General features: G+C 49.8%; 1 protein-coding gene across 1 annotated transcript in view; it reads left to right on the forward strand.

The window, feature by feature from the left end:
- Nucleotides 1-19882: 19882 nt before the first annotated feature.
- Nucleotides 19883-20424, forward strand: part of LOC142465421 (uncharacterized) — a 77102-nt gene continuing 76560 nt past the window's right edge. Inside the window, exon 1 of the mRNA XM_075569379.1 lies at nucleotides 19883-20306. Within this exon, the coding sequence (XP_075425494.1) occupies nucleotides 19883-20306 (424 nt within the window). The remainder of the gene's footprint in view (nucleotides 20307-20424) is intronic.

Consider the following 20424-nt stretch of genomic DNA (forward strand, 5'->3'; position numbering starts at 1 on the left):
AAACAGTTGTTCTACGAATAGAAGTTGTACTCGTTACCACTTCGCATCACTACATTGCCGTCACTGTTTACAGTTCCACATTGTGTCTCCTATGGTGTATAATTGAATAAGTAGTTGAGGCTTTATATCTGTCACTCTTGTGTTCACACATTTCCAGACTGTCTATGAAAATCAGCCATTCCAGCATGGGAGGATTTTCAGAAATGTCCAAGGAAATTCAATTACTTAGCAGTCCTGTGGTAAACCAGGAAATTAGTTGGAAATTGCTCAGGCAGGATCATTTAAAGGAGGTCCTGTAAGAGTATTAAACCCTTTCTACTGGGAATTGGAGACTTTTTTTTCTAATGGTATTAATTTGCAGTCACATATGCTATGGCTCCCCTGAGAATACAGTAGGGCACTTTGTTCAAACTCCCAAGCTCTTCATTGCTGGAGAATCCATAGACATAGACAAAGAACTGACACCTAAGCAGTTTCACAGGGGTTTGATTAACACATATGCCCCTTATTCAATATTCTGTGAAGCAGTCGCCAACATGCATGGCAAGATTACAGCTCTATTTATTTGAATGGGAGCCATCATATTCACATAGGAAAATATTTCCAGGGAATATCTGTGCCAGGAATAATACAAATATCCCCTCTCTCAGGTATGATGTTATTGATATATACCACACTATAAATAAAGAGACATCATTATTTGGTTGCTTTTCCTGATGGCTATATCACATGGGAACTGTAAATCTAGTTCGAAGCTTTAGCTAGTGAAATTAACCTTGTGGGATGGGTCTACGTGTATGAGTTCACTTCTACCTAATGTATTGGTTATTTTGGTTTCAGTATCCATCGGGAATACATTGACTGATAAACAGAAAAAAAAAGTATTTTGTAATAAAAAAAGAATAGTAAAAGTGATACCTTGAATGGCGAATTGATGGTTCGAAGCATATGAGTAGCTACGTGGCTCATACTATTAACTTCTTACATCGACCTTGGCCCCTTGCAGACACACATACAATGTATCTCTATGCGTGTCGATGTGTGTCGCTTCTTCAGGAGTCTATCCATAGTCCATAGACACAGAGCGAAACACGTAGAGTCCGGCATTTGGAAGCAGCACTTTCCAGAGTAGAGCAGAGAACCAGTGCTGGGAGGAGCACAAGTGACGTCATCGGGATTCTGGAACCCAAAAGTGACGATTGCTCAAGCAGCGGAGGCCTGGAGTGGGAGAGAATATGACTCACCCAGCTCCCGGGAGTCACGGCGGCACCTCTAATTTCATACATTGATTTTATTTACTGCCCTCAAGTAAGCATGCATTCATAAGGGGCGTTTGTTCTTTTATAAACTTTTTTATTGTACCATCTGCACTATTTTTGGTCTCCATTATTTTTCTCTTGAGTTCTGCTGTACCGAGCTTATCACAACCCATGCTTGCCACAGTTTGGGATATGCCCTTGATTTTCCTGCCATTCGTGAATATAACCATTGGAGGTTATTGATTGACTGAAGGCTTACTGTGTTCTGCAATACTGCTCTCTGTTGCTTTTTTTCCTCTTTCTCCATTTGGCGATACATCCCCTGCTCCCCTGATTTTTAGATGCACTTACCAGACCACCTTCCTACTGTCTCTGTACATTCTTCCGACTTACCACTTAGATTGTAAGCTCTTCGGGGCAGGGACTCCTTATCCTAATGTTACTTTTACATCTCAAGTGCTTATTCCCATTATAAGTTATATTATTATGTCACGTGTAGTGAAACCCTACGTACTGTACATGGTTGGCGCTTTATAAATAAAGATATATATACATGGTTAGGAAAAGTAAAATCCCTTCAGGCAATTTGATAAAAAAACTAAAATTGTAATTCCCCACCACCCTACTAACCTCCTCATCCAATGCCCACGAACCTGCCTCATTCATACAGTACATGAGAAGGGCATCCATTTTAATCTGCAATGCTCCTTTATACAGGTCTGACTTTACCCGCTAAAATTATTATTTTTTTGTCCGAGGTCCGAAAATTACATATTGTATTCACTATTAAACTTTGACAGCTGCAATTACCAGTCCAAACCCCTCCAAAAGTCTGCTTGTGTCTTCAGCTCACTTCAAAACACCGTTCACTTTATGCCACGGCAGATCCTGCCTCAGGAGAAAAAGAACACGAACCATATGTTTTTCTGCAAATATAAACAGAAAGCACCACTTTTTAAACCTCTCGTTGGCATGGACTCATCCCATGCGGCCTTGTGGAAGCAATTTCAGTTTCCTCCTAACGCAGTAATTATGTTTCTTGGTGATCTCCCCGCCTTTTCTCATGACACCTTTGCTGCTGCAGGGACATTCAATTTATTCAAGAGTAATCCATTTCTGGCCCCTCTACAGCAACTGTGAATTTAACTGAAATGACAAGATTTGGAGACCAAATATCAGTGAATTTCAGGTCCGACCATTGACTAGTATTTGTAGCATTGGTCCGTAGTGCATAAGATGTAGTAATGCAAATTGCGCTGCTCTTACAAAACATTCCTCTGAAATTACCTGTAACCCGCCCTGCCCGGCTTCTTGGGAGGTTACATCGGGTTGTGTTGTATGGCTACTCCGCATTGGGTTACCCTGACTCAGGTGGCTGGATTCAGCCAGCTGGACGATGAGGTGGCAAGCTTGTATAATAATGGGCGTTAGGAACTTTTGTAGAACTGTTATTTAGTCGCGTCCCCAAGCACAGCGATCGCTCATACACCTATGGACACTGTTGCACTGTATTTTATATCAGATATACATGAATAAGGTTCTTCCATTAGTGCCCACTCTTAACACTCAAATGGAGGAACATTTACTTACTGTAGTTGCTCTAAGTAGATGTGGGACCTGGCGCCCGACTTAGTGCTTCGGGATAATCATCGGTATTAATCCATTTTCACTAGGCCACTACGGGAGTCCTGGTCGGTCTTTCTTATGTGCGTCGATACCTTTGGCCTGTTTGGAAATTGCCACTAAAGAGTGATGAGGAATATTAGAGCTGATCCTCCGTCACCTGGGAGCCGTCTTTCCTGGGGCCCACTGGGGCGTGCCGTATTCCCTTTCCATTTTACATCATGATCTTAGTATATGGGATCTTCTATCTACAGGAAAGTGGACAATCCAGGAGCCTCTTTGCTTTGTTCTTGGTGTACGGGAACCACAATGCCATCAATGGTCAAAATGGAGGACAATCCTCTTTTTGTTCGAAAAATGAATTTATTAGGACAAATTAAAACTAAAATGTACTATTTTTTCATTGCATGCTTATTAGTATATTTTACACTTTGTGTGTCATTTAATCTTTATAAAAAAGCTAGTTACTGTGCACTGATAATTGGATTTCTTTTGTCTGCTAAACAAAAGCTGTGTAAGGCTGAGATTATACTCGCCGCACGCGCGCGAAGGAGTGCGTGCACATGCCGCACGCGCGAATGTTTGGGCAATGTTCAGACGATGGGGAGGCGTGGCCGTGACATCACGTTAGCAGTTTGCCCTCATTGGCTGAATCGTTTCATGTATCGCGGACGTCACGCGGCTATCGCTTGGAAAGACAAAATATTTTGTCTTTACAAAATGCGGTCGCGCCTTCGTGCCTTAACGTGTGCGCGCTCGCGTGCACTATGGGCGGCCTCATAGAATTGCGGCATGTTGTTCGCGACGCTGTCGCGGCAACTATAATCGTGGCCTAAGAAGTAAAGAGTTTTCATTTGCATATCATTACCCAGAATCCCTGGCTGCAGTGAAAGCATTGTTTGCCAAGAGATAATGGGGAAAGGCAGGTTTGTGGACCTGTCAGTAGGGTGACCACCCGTCCCCCTTTTGCCGGTACAGTCCCGGTTTTTCGAGAGCTGTCCCGGTTTCCTGTGTGTACCGGAAATGTCCCGGATTTTCTCCCTGGTCCCGTTTGTGTTGTACAGTAGATGCGGTGGCGGTGCGCGGCGACGGCGAGGATGCGGCAGCCCAGCCGGTGAGTATTTTTTTGAATTTCAGGGGGTTGGGCTTCTAATATGCCGGGCTGCAGGTGATTGGCTGGAGGATGCCGGGGGCAGGGCTTTCTCCTCTTCCTCACACGATCTCCACGGCCCGCGTGGACAGGGAGGTGGGAGCGGGGACAGCCGTTGGCTGTTTGGCGCTTTTCTCCCCTCTGCCTCCGTTCCCTGTGGCTGCAGCCCGAGGTAGAGAGGTAGGCGTGGGGGGGAGCAGGGTTGGTGGGAGCGTGGATGGCTGGAGGCGTGCAAACTTTCCCTCCCTCGCGTGCGCATGGGGACAGTGCGTGGTTGCTGTTGGGGAACTCCCTGCTTCTGTCCAGGCGCGCGGCCTTATCCCCGATAGGTGGGAGAAAGCGGAGCCAGGTCTGGCGGGCGGGATCTCCCCCCGTTCCGTCCACGGGCTCGGCGAGCAGTGACTTCCATCGCTGGGGGGCGGAGAAGGGGGAGGCGGGGTGTGTGTGTGTGTATCTGTGTGTTTGTATCAGCATATATGTGTGTTTGTATCAGCGTGTATAGGTGTGTGTGTGTGTGTGTGTGTCAGTGTCACTGTCTATCAGCGTGTGTGTGTATCAGTGTGTGTGTATCAGTTGGTGTGTGTGTGTGTGTATTAGTGGGTGTGTATATCAGTGTGTGTATCTGTGTGTGTATCTGTGTGTGTATCTGTGTGTGTTTGTGTGTATCTGTGTGTGTGTTTGTATCAGCATGTGTGTGTGTTTGTATCAGCGTGTATAGGTGTGTGTGTATAGGTGTGTATCAGCGTGTGTGTGTAGGTGTGTGTATCAGTGTGTATGCGTGTGTGTGTGTGTGTATCAGTTGGTGTGTGTGTGTATTAGTGGGTGTGTGGCTGTGTGTATCAGTGTGTGTGTATGTGTGTGTGTGTGTGTGTGTGTGTGTATCAGTATGTGTATCTGTGTGTGTTTGTGTGTGTCAGTGTGTGTGTGTGTGTGTGTGTGTCTGTGTGGGTGTGTTTGTGTGTGTCAGTGTGTATCTGTGTGTGTGTGTGTGTATCTGTGTGTGTGTGTGTGTGTGGGTGTCAGTGGGTGTGTGTGTGTCAGTGGGTGTGTGTGTGTGTGTCAGTGGGTGTGTGTGTCAGTGGGTGTGTGTGTGTGTCAGTGGGTGGGTGGGTGTCAGTGTGTGTGTGTGTGTGTGTGTGTGTGTGTGTGTGTGTGTGTGTGTGTGTGTGTGTGTGTGTGTGTGTCAGAGGGTGTGTGTGTGTCAGTGGGTGTGTGTGGGTGTCAGTGGGTGTGTGTGTGTGTGTGTCAGTGTGTGTGTGTGTGTGTGTCAGTGGGTGTGTGTGTGTCAGTGGGTGTGTGTGTGTGTCAGTGGGTGTGTGTGTGTGTGTCAGTGGGTGTGTGTGTGTGTGTCAGTGGGTGGGTGTGTGTCAGTGGGTGTGTGTGTGTCAGTGGGTGTTTCTCCCTCTCCCTGTCTCCCTCACCCTCCCCGCCTCCCTCACCCTCCCCGCCTCCCTCACCCTCACCCTCCCCGCCTCCCTCACCCTCACCCTCCCCGCCTCCCTCACCCTCCCCGCCTCCTTCACCCTCCCCGCCTCCCTCACCCTCCCCGCCTCCCTCACCCTCCCCGCCTCCCTCACCCTCCCCGCCTCCCTCACCCTCCCCACCTCCCTCACCCTCCCCGCCTCCCTCACCCTCCCCGTCTCCCTCACCCTCCCCGTCTCCCTCACCCTCTATGTCTTATCTTAACTGCTGTATACCTACACCGAAGTAACCTATCCTGTTTTCTCCCAGATCTGACTCAAGTTTCACGCGGGAGACATCGGAAGACAGGTAGGAAACACCTCCTCTCCAGTATAATACCTTGAGGGACTGAGGATCAGGTAAGATCCCAGGCGGGATTGCTGCTTTAGAAATTGTGAAGAGGGGGCGTCCTGACACTGGCTAAGGGGTTCAGAATCATTCACATTTTTTTTTGTTCGATTAGTGAGGTCATCCGACACGCACGCACACACACACATGCACGCACGCGCACACACACTCTCTCTAATGGTAGTAAAGTATAAGTGTACTACAATAAATAAACTGTTATGTAAAAAAAAAAAAATGTGTCCCAGTTTTTCATTTTCAAAATCTGGTCACCCTACCTGTCAGGCATCCGAATCTGCTCACAAGTAGTATTTTTTATTTGCTGTAAACTAATTAAAAACAGCCTGGAGTATGGGTTTTGAGTAGTGATGTACCTAGCACCGGGTAATTACCCGGTACATGGCGCTTTTTCAGCTACCAGGACATTACCCGCATCCGGCAGCAGAGGGCTGGGCCTGGCACGGGTAGGAATAGTATAATAGGTATAATTAGTATTACCTAATAACAGCAGTGACACGGGAAGACAAATATCCTGATCTGTCACTGCTTGGCAGGGCCGCTAACAGATTTCCTGGGGCCCAGGACTAGAGTTTCAACCATGGACCCCCATGTGTCGGTAGCTTTGCGACCCCCCCCCTCCCCCGCTTTCACACACTTGCGAACCTCCTCCTCTGTTCCCCCCTCTCCCCGTATATTTTCTCTCCCCCACTATCCGCTATCACTTAATTTCCCCGCTCTCATTCAAACCCGTTTCCTCAGTCCCCCTCCTGACACTCATTCTCCTCTCCGTCCGCACACACACAAACTCCCCCCCACAATACCCACACCCTCAGAATAATTACATCCCTTCCCACACACAATGCAACACACACAAAATGTAACACACACACAATGCAACACACACACAATGCAACACACACACAATGCAACACACACACAATGCAACACACACACACACACACAATGCAACACACACACAATGCAACACACACACAAAATGCAACACACACACAATACAACACACACACAAAATGCAACACACACACAAAATGTAACACACACACAATGCAACACACACACACACACACAAAATGCAACACACACACAATGCAACACACACACACAATGCAACACACACACAATGCAACACACACAATGCAACACACACACAAAATGTAACACACACAATGCAGCACACACACAATGCAACACACACAAAATACAACACACACACAATGCAACACACACACAATGCAACACACACAAAATGCAGCACACACACAATGCAACACACACACACAATGCAACACACACACAATGCAACACACACAATGCAACACACACAAAATACAACACACACACAATGCAACACACACACAATGCAACACACACACAAAATGCAACACACACACAATGCAACACACACAAAATGCAACACACACACAATGCAACACACACAATGCAACACACATTTACCTTGCTGGTGGTCTGAAGCTCCCGGGCCCTGCTCTCACTATCTACTACAGGGCGTCTACAGCGGGAGAGAGAGGCCTGCAGCGGGAGAGAGAGGCCTGCAGCGGGAGAGAGAGGCCTGCAGCGGGGGAGAGAGGCCTGCAGCGGGAGAGAGAGGCCTGCAGCGGGAGAGAGAGGCCTGCAGCGGGGGAGAGAGGCCTGCAGCGGGGGAGAGGCTTGCAGCGGGGGAGAGAGGCCTGCAGCGGGAGAGAGAGGCCTGCAGCGGGGGAGAGAGGCCTGCAGCGGGAGAGAGTGGCCTGCAGCGGGCGAGAGAGGCCTGCAGCGGGAGAGAGAGGCCTGGAGCGGGAGAGAGGCCTGGAGCGGGAGAGAGGCCTGCAGCGGGAGAGAGAGGCCTGGAGCGGGAGAGAGAGGCCTGGAGCGGGGGAGAGAGGCCTGCAGCGGGGGAGAGAGGCCTGCAGCGGGGGAGAGAGGCCTGCAGCGGGGGAGAGAGGCCTGCAGCAGGAGAGAGAGGCCTGCAGCGGGAGAGAGAGGCCTGCAGCGGGAGAGAGAGGCCTGCAGCGGAGAGAGAGGCCTGTAGCGGGAGAGAGACGCCTGTAGCGGGAGAGAGAGGCCTGCAGCGGGAGAGAGGCCTGCAGCGGGAGAGAGAGGCCTGCAGCGGGAGAGAGAGGCAGGCCTGCAGCGGGAGAGAGAGGCAGGCCTGCAGCGGGAGAGAGTGGCCTGCAGCGGGCGAGAGAGGCCTGCAGCGGGAGAGAGAGGCCTGGAGCGGGAGAGAGGCCTGCAGCGGGAGAGAGAGGCCTGGAGCGGGAGAGAGAGGCCTGCAGCGGGAGAGAGAGGCCTGCAGTGGGAGAGAGAGGCCTGCAGCGGAGAGAGAGGCCTGTAGCGGGAGAGAGAGGCCTGTAGCGGGAGAGAGAGGCCTGCAGCGGGAGAGAGGCCTGCAGTGGGAGAGAGAGGCCTGCAGCGGGAGAGAGAGGCAGGCCTGCAGCGGGAGAGAGAGGCCTGCAGCGGGAAAGAGGCCTGCAGCGGGAGAGAGAGGCCTGCAGCGGGAGAGAGGTCCGCAGCTAGGGTTGCCAGGTGTCCGGTTCAATACCGACAGACCTGTAATTTGCTAGTCTCTGTCTGGTAAAGAAAGAGAGGTAAGACTGTACATGTATGTGTCCGCTATTCCCCCTCTGTGAATGGGCAGCGCAAGTCCGAAGAGTGGCCGGGTGCAGAGTCCCTGCTCTTACCTCTGATGCAGAAGCGGCAGCGTGAGTCCCCCGCAGGCAGCAGCGTCTTGTAACCAGGGCAACAGGCGGCATCCTCCCCCCACCCCAACCAAGGAGGAGACTGACCAATGGGAGGGCGCCCCATCATTAAGGAGTGTGCGCAGCTCCCCGTGTGCATGCTGGGAAATGTAGTTTCCTTCCAGCTTTACATGTTGGAGAGAAGAGCTCCACTGTGTCCCTGTCTGCCAGGAGACCGTCCACACAGGTAAGATACCAGGAGGGGAGAGGAGGACTATTGTCCGACCTCGGCTACAGGCTGTCCTGCCATAGGGAGAAAGAAAAGAAAGGGAGTAAGAGAAGAGAGAGTGGATGAGTAAAAGAAGGGAGGGGGAGTAAGAGAAGAGAGAGTGGGAGTAAGAGAAGAGAGGGGACTAACAGAAGAGAGGAGGAGGAAGAGAAGAGAGGAGGAGAAAGAGAAGAGAGAGGTGGCGAGTAAGAGAATAGATAAGAGGAGTAAGAAAAGAGAGAGGAGTGTTACGAGAAGAGGGTAGATAAGGGAAGAGAGAGCGGGGGGAGTAAGAGAAGAGCAAGGGGGGAGAGAGAGAGAGAGAGGACAGGAGTAAGAGAAGTAAGAGGAGAGAGAAAAGTAAGAGGAGTAAGAGAAGAGAGAGAGAAGTAAGAGAGAGAGAGAAGTAAGAGAGAGAGAGAGAGGAGTAAGAGAAGAGAGAGAGAGAGGAGTAAGAGAAGAGAGAGAGAGGAGTAAGAGAAGAGAGAGAGAGGAGTAAGAGAAGAGAGAGGAGTAAGGGAAGAGAGAGAGGAGTAAGAGAAGAGAGAGAGGAGTAAGAGAAGAGAGAGAGAAGTAAGAAAAGAGAGAGAGGTAAGAGAAGAGAGAGAGAGGAGTAAGAGAAGAGAGAGAGAGGAGTAAGAGAAGAGAGAGAGAGGAGTAAGAGAAGAGAGAGAGAAGTAAGAGAAGAGAGAGTAAGAGAAGAGAGAGAGGAGTAAGAGAAGAGAGAGAGAGGAGTAAGAGAAGAGAGAGAGAGGAGGGGTGGTGGTGAGCAGGAGGATGAGTTGTGGTGAAGAGGATGAAGGAGGAGGAGTGAGGGGGGGTGAGGAAGGAGGAGGAGTGAGGGGGTGAGGAAGGAGGAGGAGTGAGGGGGGTGAGGAAGGAGGAGGAGTGAGGGGGGTGTGGAAGGAGGAGGAGTGAGGGGTGTGTGGAAGGAGGAGTGAGGGGGTGTGGAAGGAGGAGGAGTGAGGGGGGTGTGGAAGGAGGAGGAGGAGGGGTGTGAGAGATTTGAAGAGGGGTGAGAGGATTAGGGAGTGGGGTGAGGATGAGGGAGGGGGGTTGAGAGGATGAGGGGGTGAGAGGATGAGGGGGGTTGCAACAATCTTGTAAGTAGTGGGAGAGGAGCATTAAGGTCAGTATAGCTCGCCATGTATGACTGCAGGTATGTTATTTATAAATTATCTGACCGTTATGTCATTTTTTTTTTCTAAATTTCACTCCACGTTTGCACCAATTTGCACTATTTCATATTCTATGTCGTAGGAAATGCTGGGAGGACGCTCAATCCCCAAACCTCTCCCAGATTTTTTTAAGAAACAGAATATGAAATAGTCCAAATTGGTGCAAACGTGGTGTGAAAAAATTACGTAATGGTCTGAGAAGTTATAAATAACATACCTCCCCACCAACTTTGAGCGCGCCACATTTTTCACAATCGTGCCCAGTATTTTTTGACAAACCACCTGGCAACCCTATCCGCAGCGGGAGAGAGGCCCGCTGCGGGAGAGAGACAGGCCCGGCGTGGCAGAGAAGCCTGGCGTGGGAGAGAGGCCTGGCGTGGGAGAGAGGCCCGCTGCGGGAGAGAGATAGGCCTGGCGTGGCAGAGAAGCCTGGCGTGGGAGAGAGGCCCGCTGCGGGAGAGATACAGGCCTGGCGTGGCAGAGAAGCCAGGCGTGGCAGAGAAGCCTGGCGTGGGAGAGAGGCCCGCTGCGGGAGAGATACAGGCCTGGCGTGGCAGAGAAGCCTGGCATGGCAGAGAAGCCTGGCGTGGGAGAGAGGCCTGGTGTGGGAGAGAAGCCTGCGTGGGAGAGAGGCCTGGCGTGGGAGAGAGGCCTGGCGTGGGAGAGAGGCCTGGCGTGGGAGAGAGGCCTGGCGTGGGAGAGAGGCCTGGCGTGGGAGAGAGGCCTGGCATTGGCTTTTGCACTTATTACTTCCTATCAAACTCCCAAAGAAGAAACTGACTTTAAACAGGTAAGACCTCTTCATCAGGGTTACCTTAAACGTAGAGCTACAGAGAAGGCTCACAACCATCATCATTTTCAGTTATTTACCAGTCTAACTAAAGGAAGATAACATCTTAAAAAGTATTCTAAGAATAAAAACTGAAACTACTGCAGATATACTTGATTAGTATTACTTAAGGAAGTCGTGAAACACAAAAATAAACAATCTTGACAAAATGGCGTGTGTGCATCAAGGCGACAGTGGAGCAATTGTGAGGCAAAACATTTGCACCATATGCACCCACCAAACAAAGTCCTATTGCTTTGAATGGGATTCTGTCCTCAACTTTTTTCCCTCCAGAATTGCTCTACATTTGCATTTATACACGGCCCCAGCATGCTTTGCAGGTAAATGGTTATCTCTATTCAAATACATTTAAGAACCACAGAATTAGAGAACCAGGCCACGGTACAGGTTCAGGAGTTTGGCAATATCCATCTGTATAAAGCCAGAGCTCCATGTCAAACCCTTAAAACAGCACTCCTGTGCATCTGTGCCCCTCTGAAAGTCTCATTTAATGACCGTCAGTATAAGCCTACAAGGCCTGGAATGGTTTCACTGGTATTGAAATTGCCTTCGTTTATCTTTCCCACATCGTTCTGTTGATGGTTATCCAACAAGACATAATTAAAATTTACTTGCTATAATCCTTGTTTAAAGAACCATAAAATCTAGTGTCATACCACAAGGTTTACTGACCGCATCCTCAATTATCCAGGTTAGAGGGCAGAGCACCAGATCTCCCCTAGAGAGGCGCCCGGCTTTGCATGTATAAACCTTATATTGTGCATTAAAATCCACTCTGGGGCGAACACGGAGGATCCAAACGGAGACCCAAGTCCTGTGTAATAAGAGGATTTCCTTGAGTTAAATGTCAGAGCCTTCTTCCTAATCCCCTGTCTTTGCTGCAGGACTACAGCACTTTGGCTTTTGTTGTATTGTATCGCTGTATTCTTTCATGCAAAATGCTTATTGCAAAATGACATGAAAGAGAAACTCATTCTTCCTGCTTGTGTTTTTGAGTTACAGCATTCATGGCAATAAGACCACATTGGCACACAGAGACACTGCGCGGTCCCAAATGAAATACACATGGGTACCGTATGCAAACAATAACCCCCTATTCAAGACACTGTGAAGATTTCTTCCCCTTGCTCTGGAAGATTTATGCTCCCTTAATTTTTAAAGTGCTGAAAATCTTCACGGTGTAGGGAAAGCTGCGCCAATGCATATGGAACAGGGGATAATGCGAGAGGAAAACCCTACTCAGAGAATTTGTCATCTAAAAGCAGTGAATACAAATACCACTTGTGGTACTTTCGCATGTCTCAGCCAGGTCTGCAACCCCGTCTTTCCCCATTATCTCTTAGCATACAGTGCTTCTGCTGCAGTAGGGATTTTGGGTAGTGTCACGCAATTGAGCACAGTGAGTCACTCTTTACTTATTATCCATTTTAACATGGAACCCCTATAAACTTATGGCTGCCGTATTACACATCATTTAAGCACAGCCTGGGTTAAAGAAGTGCAGAGCCAGTAACCCTACTCACAGACAGCTTTTTCAACCTTTTGGGTCTCATCCGTGCGAGGCTGGTTATACTGGCTTTGCAACTTGAAGCTGGTAAGTGGGTATAACCAAACATTTAAAATGTTATGGTGGGTAAGTACTCTTCTATTTACATATATGTATGACGGTGTCTTTGACCACCTATTGTATTTCTTCTCTAAATATGTTGACACCTTATAAATTAAGATTTAAGAAACTGATGTCATTGTAATGATACCCTAGTAACTTTGACTGAGCCATCTGAGCTGAAGCAGGAATATCCTGTTGATGGCCCTTGAGGACTGGAGTTGGCCACTCCTGCTTACAGGGCCCGAGGCGCATTGGGACAGAAACTGCAGTCTGCATGAAAGATATCCCTAAATACAGTACAGGTCCTTTCTCCCTTCAGCAAGTCTACCAGCAGGAGGCCGCTTAATTTCCTCCTACAGGTCGTCAGGCTGAGCGCATGAGGACACATCTTGCAGCCTGTACTGTGTAGAACAAACATATGGTCTATTTATTCATGCACTCGGGTTCTTGTTGCAACTATCTTAGAGGCAATTAAAGCAGGCCAATTCTTTTTACATAGGATTTAAGCAGGGGGTCTACAGAGCTCAACCCCATTCATTTCAGCTTTGAGGACCCCCTGCTTCCCGAGATACAGAGCTCCGCAGGGGGTGCTGGTAGGTAGCCGCTCCGCTCAGCTAACAGGGATCACATAATGGCCGCTTTTTCAAAGCTCCCGCGCCCTGCGGGCCAATAGGAAGCCGTGACATCAGCCGGCTTCTTATTGGCCCACGTGACGCGCGAGCTTTATAAAGCAGAGACAGAAACCGCAGGTAAGTATCTCTGGAGGCAGGGAGTCCCCGGAGCTGAAATTAATGGGTAATATGTAATATGAAATATTTTTTTAAATTAATGGGGTTCAGCTCCGGGGACCCCCTGCTTCATCCTATGTTTAAAAAATAAATAAAACATTTGCCCGCTTGGCTTGACTTGCCTCTTCAAGGTCCAAATGTAGCGTTACATACGCGAATCCCTTTATTACAATGTGGTAGAGTAGGTGGCAATGCGGCGTTTTCGCTGCTTCACTGAAATCTGCTTAGATTAAAATAGAACTTAGATTTTAAAAATCACGAAACGTGCGCCTGCGACTCCTCTAGCAGAAAATAAACCCAGCTATGAGCTCCCAGTAAATGTATTCATGGCTCAGTTTCCCCCTCAATAAATCTTTTCAGCGCGTGGCAGGACTGGTTGGTCGTGGGGAGGAATTAGATAACACTCTGGGGTTTCTAGATTTACTGCCGGGCCCTTGTCAGTTCCAGACGTGGGCTTAACGAAGACAAGTTCTCTGTGCCGTGGAAACCAACAAAGTGTTGCCCGGCACCGCAAAGGATGCTGGGAAAGCAGGGCATGTGAAGGGACACAGTTCACATACTGAGCAGCTGTTTATTTTGCAACTAATAAAAATGTCAATTGGGGGAATTTCTGAGTGTTGTTTCACAGAGATGGGACCTGCTGGTGAGTGTGTTCATCACTGATACGTGTGCTAGCTGCAGGACTAATGTTTTCCACACGTGTTAGGGGAAACAAGTCTCCTAATGCCACACTATTCATAGTAGCTCTCTTACCAAGACATCATATTAATGACGCGCGTTCTCATTTTCTGCTAGTAAAGCAATTATTACAGCAGCAATACCACTCCCCCCTTTTTTGCCCTTATTTTTATATGTATAGCATGTATATATGGTCATATATAACTGTACTTTCTTACCTAAGCTGGCAATCGTTTGGTGCCACTGTTATAAATCTGTAAGAATCCTTATTGGGTGCCTAACATAATGGCCGCCTTTCAGTGACAATCAATCCTTCAGTCGGTGTTACTCAGCAGCTACAATGTATCCTTATATTACTACGGTAACATTATCTATTGTTACAGTTTGCAGCTCAAACTGCTGGGAATATCGGCAGCAAATGATCACAAACAGGAAAGTGTTGGAAAGATCTTGAACTGCTGGGGAGGTGGGCTAACGCCTGCTATAGAAATCAAAGGATGCTTTAACACTCATTAATAATGGCATTAAGAATTGAATAAAAAAAGTAGAATAAAAACACACCACTATTATGTAATAATAAAGGGCTGATTTATTTAAAAAAAACATAAGATTTCACGTTTTGCTGCTTTAATATGATGTCCTGTGATAAGACCTACAGTACTTTGAATAGTGCGGCATTAGAAGACTTTTTCCCCCAGTGCTGCTACTTGCAGCAGGGGGCAAAATCTTTTCCCCCTGAACCCCTCTGCCTGCTCTCCTCCCCTGCTCGCGCCCCCCTCCCCCTGCTCGGCTCCAGCATCAAATGACGAAGTGGAGGTCATGTGACGTCACGTTGCCATGGCAACACAATGTCACGTGACCCTGCTGCGTCATATGACACTGGGTTACAATGACGACGCATCGCTGGAAGCCAAGGTAAGTTAGTTACAGAGGCCTCCCGGGTCCCCCGGCATTTAATTTAAATGCCTTGGGGGAGTCGCAGGACCTCTATAACTGCCGTGCCCTCCCAAAAAAATCTTGCGCCCCCCCAGTTTGCGCGCCCCTGATTTACAGTATAGCAGCAGTGAGATCCCGGCCAGTCTTCAAAGCCAGCACTACAATTTCAGCATACAACCACACAATCATACAACCCCACAATCATACAACCACACAATCATACAACCATAGGAAAAGGAGTGCGGTAAATCAACATTTACCTTCACATTTAGTGCTAGAGCGCACAGACTGAAAGCAGAATGATTAAGGTGACCATATGTAACGGTTTGACCGGGACTGTATCGGTTGTTTGAACATGTGTCCCGGCGTCCCGAAGGCATGAGTAAAATGTCTTATTTAGACCGGTTTTGCAATTGCCGCTCCCCAAACCTCTTGGAATGGCAATTTCAAAACCGGAACATATGAGGCACTTTAGTCCCCAGCTGTGGCCCGGCTTCCTGCACACCTCTGCCGTCGGTGTCAGACGTTGGGACTTCCCAGGTTTTCCCCACTTCCAAATGTAAAGTTTGTGTGTGTCTTTATCTTGGGGGGGGGGGGAAGCTTTGTATGTGTGTCTTGGGTGGAGGGGAATCTGAGTGTGTGTTTATTTTTTGGGGGTGGGTAGCGTTGTGTGTGTTTCTTGGGGGTGGAAGTTGTGTGTGTCTTGGTGGGGGGTGGGGAAGCTGTGTGTCTGTAGGGTTGCCAGGTGTCCGGTTTTGGACCGGACTGTCCGGACAGCCCGATATTTTGCCCCTGCATTCGGTATAAAATGAAAGGTAATACCGGACGTGTGTCCGGTGTTACCTCTCTCCGAAAGCATGGTGGATGCGGGGGGCTGGCGAACGGTCAGAGCAGTTGCCACCATGCCCGGCTCACCCCCGCTACAGGCTTTTCTCTCCTTGTCTGTCCCACGCCGAGGTGTCTGACGCGCACCGGGTCCTCTGACATCAGCGCCGAAAGTCAGCTGGGCTTCCGGTGCGCGCCGGCAGGAGAAGGAGGCCCGGCATGCGTCAGCCTCAGACACCTCGGCGTGGGACAGACAGGGAGAGAGAAGCCTGCAGGGGGAGAGAGCCGGGCATGGCGGCAACTGCACTGACCAGCTGCCGGCCCCCTCCGCATCCACTGTCCCCCCCTCCAAAGCCACTTCCCCCCCTCCGCAGCCACCGCCCCCCAAACACAAACAACCCCCCCTCTTCTCTGCAGCCACTTGCGCCCCCTCCAAAGCCACTTCCCCCCTCCGCATCCACTGTCCCCCCCTCCAAAGCCACTTCCCCCCTCCGCAGCCACCGCTCCCCCCCACGCAAACAACCCCCCCCTCTTCTCTGCAGCCACTTGCGCCCCCTGCGAAGCCACTACCCCCCTTCCCCTCCTCTCTGCAGCCACTGCCCCCCCCCCTGCTCCGCCCTTCCGCAGCCACCAGGCCCGATCTGACACCATCCCCAAGGTAAGTCTGAATTTGATTGGGGAGGTGGGGGTATATTTTCTATGTATTGGGAAGGTGGGGGTATATTTTCTATGTATTGGGGAGGTGGGGGTATATTTTCTATGTATTGGGGAGGTGGGGTTATATTTTCTATGTATTGGGTGGTGGGGGTATATTTTATATCTATTCGGGGGCGTGGGGGTGTTTTTTATATCTATTCGGGGGCATGGGGGAACATCTTTTAACATTGTGTCCAGTATTTTTGGACAAGCCACCTGGCAACCCTAGTGTGTGTGTGTGTGTGTCTTGGGGGGAAGCTGTGTTTGTGTCTTTGGGGGAGCTGTGCATGTGTCTTGGCACATATATATATTTATCATCCGCTAAGCCTATGTATATATCACCCACTATATATATAAATAATTATGGGGGGAAACGCAAAATGAGCAGCAATATTTTGGATGATATATATTGTATATTATATATTATATATATCTCATTCAAAATATTGCTGCTCATTTTGCGTTTTCCCCCATAATTATTTATTATGGCAAAACCATAAACAATGGAGTGCCAGCAAACGCAAACCATGAATTATTTTTAGAGACAAACTCCAGCCCTGTGAAGGTGCCTGCCCTTTCTTACGGACTGTTTATTTGATATGAATTGATAAGCGCATCATGCCGACCATAATTAGGGACTGAGTTTTTGCTTTAAGGGATCTTTTTGTTTCAACATTGTCCCTCATTCTCTCTAGAGCAGGATTGTCCAACTCCAGTCCTCAAGGGCGACCAACAGGTTAGGTATTAAGGATATCCCTGCTTCAGCAGAGGTGGTGCAATCATTGACTGAACAACTGATTGAGCCACCTGTCCTGAAGCAGGGATATCCTTAAAACCTGACCTGTTGGTGGCCCTTGAGGACTGGAGTGGGACACTCCTGCTCTAGACTGTAAGCTCTCACGAGCAGGGCCCTCAGCACCTCTTTGTAGATATTTGTATGTAACGGTTTATCCAATGATCAAATCTCTTTGTACCCCCTTTGTACCGCGCTGCGGAATATGTTGGCGCTTTATAAATGAACTATATTAATCACAACATCCAAAGAGGTACCAGTAAGCAGGGGGCCTTTGTGTCAGTCTCCGGGTCTGGGCTGTGTCCGTTGGGGGGCACCCTCTGGCGGGTTCCATGGTGCGCTGTGCCCTGGATGTAGAGGGATGCAGATAGAAGAGAGAAGAGGCACAGCACAACCGGAATCATCCAAACAAGAAAAATTAGGAAGAAAGTGCGTTATCCATAAAAAGATTTAATAGCGTGGAAGGAAAAAAGGCAAGGCATTACACTACCAACATGTTTCGTGCTACGCAGAGCCCTTTATCAAGGCATACACATCCCATCATCATTAACATATGTAGCCCCGGTGCCCTCCGGCTCCCAGAGACCCCCCTCACGAAGTGCCGAGCGGTCGCGGGTGCCGCCGGAGGCAGCGACGGACCCGCCGGCACAACACGAAGGTGGGGGCCAGTGCAGGGAGCACTCCGAGCGCTCAGAGTCCCGGCAGCGCACCCGGCTAGCGGGGGCTGCCATGACAGGTTGCGCGAGCGTGTGAGTGATCGCGCATGCGCGGGGACAGCCAGGGAGTTGCGGCGGCCATTGGAGACTTGCGCATGCGCAGGAGAATCGCGCACGTGGCCCCAAGGGATTAGCAGCCTCCACAGGACTACAACTCCCATGAGGCATAGAGAGGCAGGCACCAGGTGCCTCAAGGTGGCCAATGAGAGACCAGGATTCCCAGACAGGCAGATAAATACATTTTGTGGGCTTTGGAGCACGGCAGTTGGAGCTGGGAGCAGGAAGGGGGAGGAAGGGTGTAGGGAGCAAGTGGCTCCTACACCAGGTAAGGTTCCCCAGGTCCCAGGCAGGCCCCAACTCCCCACTAGGTTAGTGGGTAAGTACTGAGGGACGGCCCCTAAGTTAGGGACCCTGCCCTTAGGTGCGTGTGGTGTGCAGTCTTGTCAGTGTCACGGCTGTCAGTGCTGTGAGGGCTGACAAGAAGGCATTGTGTGTGTGTGCAGCACGTTTGCTGCAGGCACCAAGCAGGTTCAGTGTGAGTGCAGTGCGGTTGCTGCAGGTGCTGTGAGTATTAGGTAGAAGTTAGTCAGAGGGGACCCGGGTGGTGAAGGGAGAGGTAGTGTGGGTGCAGGGGGTCAGTGACTACCCTGTAGGCCCCTATGAGTTTGCCCTGAAGTCACTTAAGGTTGCTGTGCTGTAGGGACGGCCTATAGTAGTGGCGAGCATCACCCTTACTGAGTACCAGCTAGGGACAAAGGGACAAGAGTGCGGAGCAGGTTTGCTGGCGAGTCGTCTGGGACCAGACGGCTGGACATTGAGACCCAGGAGGCAGACCGCGATCCGCCTGACCCTTTTCGAAGAGGTACCGGTCACCGCCGTGACCGGAAGATATTATAACAACAAGTGCACCAACACCGGTCACCAGGCGCTGATCCCGCCTTAGGCTCAACTATTTAAGGACACTAGCGAGTGGCTAGACAACCGAGCCTATACCAACATATTGCTATACATGGACACGGTGTGTGGGGCACGCGGTGAGGGGACGTAGACGTACTCCTGATGAGTGAGGGAGCCGCTAAGGTTATACCGTTAGAGTATAAGTGTACATGTTATGTGTTATTGCCACCCTTCGTTATCATAGTAAAGGCATTGGTTGTTATACATGCTGAGTGTGTGTGGATTGATATATTGACCTGCGAGGAACCACTCCCTCTCTGGTGGGAGCCATCGCAGGTGGAGGCGCTGCACCGAGTACAGGGTTACTCATATTGTACTTGCCCCAGGTTCCCCACGGCGGAAGCTCAGCCCTCCTGTGAGCCTGACAGGTAAAGCACCACACCAGGTAACATTAGGTTCCCCTTACATACGCCATATATGCGATTGGGTGGGGGAATACCTGTTACACATATTTAAAGAGTAAGAAATAATTGGCTTACCAATAATGAACCTTATCTGGGATCCTCCCTATAATCTGGGCGATGAGATTCGGGTGTGAGGTCCCCAGAGCGCACACACGCGCCCCCACATGCAGCCCCCTCCTCCCACATGCAATCCCGAGCCAGCAGAGAGAAAAAGACCCAAGCTAAAACGCGCTTGCGCAGAGCCAGCATAGGCTTCCTCACCATGGTGACCATGGAGCGTGTCCCAGGGGCGGGGGGGGCAGGGGGGGCGTGCCGGACGCGTGCGCGCCCGTCGGCGCTGTAATCCACGTCATCCTGGTGCGCATGCACCACCAACGGGGAAAGGGAGGGGAAGAGACAGGAACCCTAAGTTACTCCCTATTGTCGCACACACAGCAGGACACACACAGGAGCCCCGGGTGAACGCGCTTGCGCAGTAGCAACCGTGGGCTCCCCGTGGTCCCCGCGAGTGAGCGCGGCCCGAGGGAGGGGGAGGGAAAAGGCAGAAAAAAGAAAAGAAAGAAAAAAAAGGGCGGGGGAGGGGATAGAGAAAGAAAAGGGAAAGAGAAAAGGAGAAAGAGAGAAAGAAAGATAGAAGAGTAGAATAAAGAATGGGGGGGGGGGTGGTGGTGTGCACCAGCGCCAGAAAATCATCACCAGCGCCAGAAAATCATCACCAGCGCCAGAAAATCATCACCAGCGCCAGAAAATCATCGCCAGCGCCAGAAAATCATCACCAGCGCCAGAAAATCATCGCCAGCGCCAGAAAATCATCGCCAGCGCCAGAAAATCATCGCCAGCGCCAGAAAATCATCGCCAGCGCCAGAAAATCATCGCCAGCGCCAGAAAATCATCACCAGCGCCAGAAAATCATCACCAGCGCCAGAAAATCATCACCAGCGCCAGAAAATCATCACCAGCGCCAGAAAATCATCACCAGCGCCAGAAAATCATCACCAGCGCCAGAAAATCATCACCAGCGCCAGAAAATCATCACCAGACCAATCAGGGAAGGATCCCCTACATTACAATTAAGTAAATTAAAAAAAATTAAAATAAACTTTATTATGAAAATACATAATGACGAGCACACATACACAACAGTAATTCCTTTCTCTGATACCTGAAAGAGATCAAAATATCAAAGGAGGAA

Source organism: Ascaphus truei, chromosome 14 (genome assembly GCF_040206685.1).
Source record: "Ascaphus truei isolate aAscTru1 chromosome 14, aAscTru1.hap1, whole genome shotgun sequence".
Lineage (NCBI taxonomy): Eukaryota > Metazoa > Chordata > Amphibia > Anura > Ascaphidae > Ascaphus > Ascaphus truei.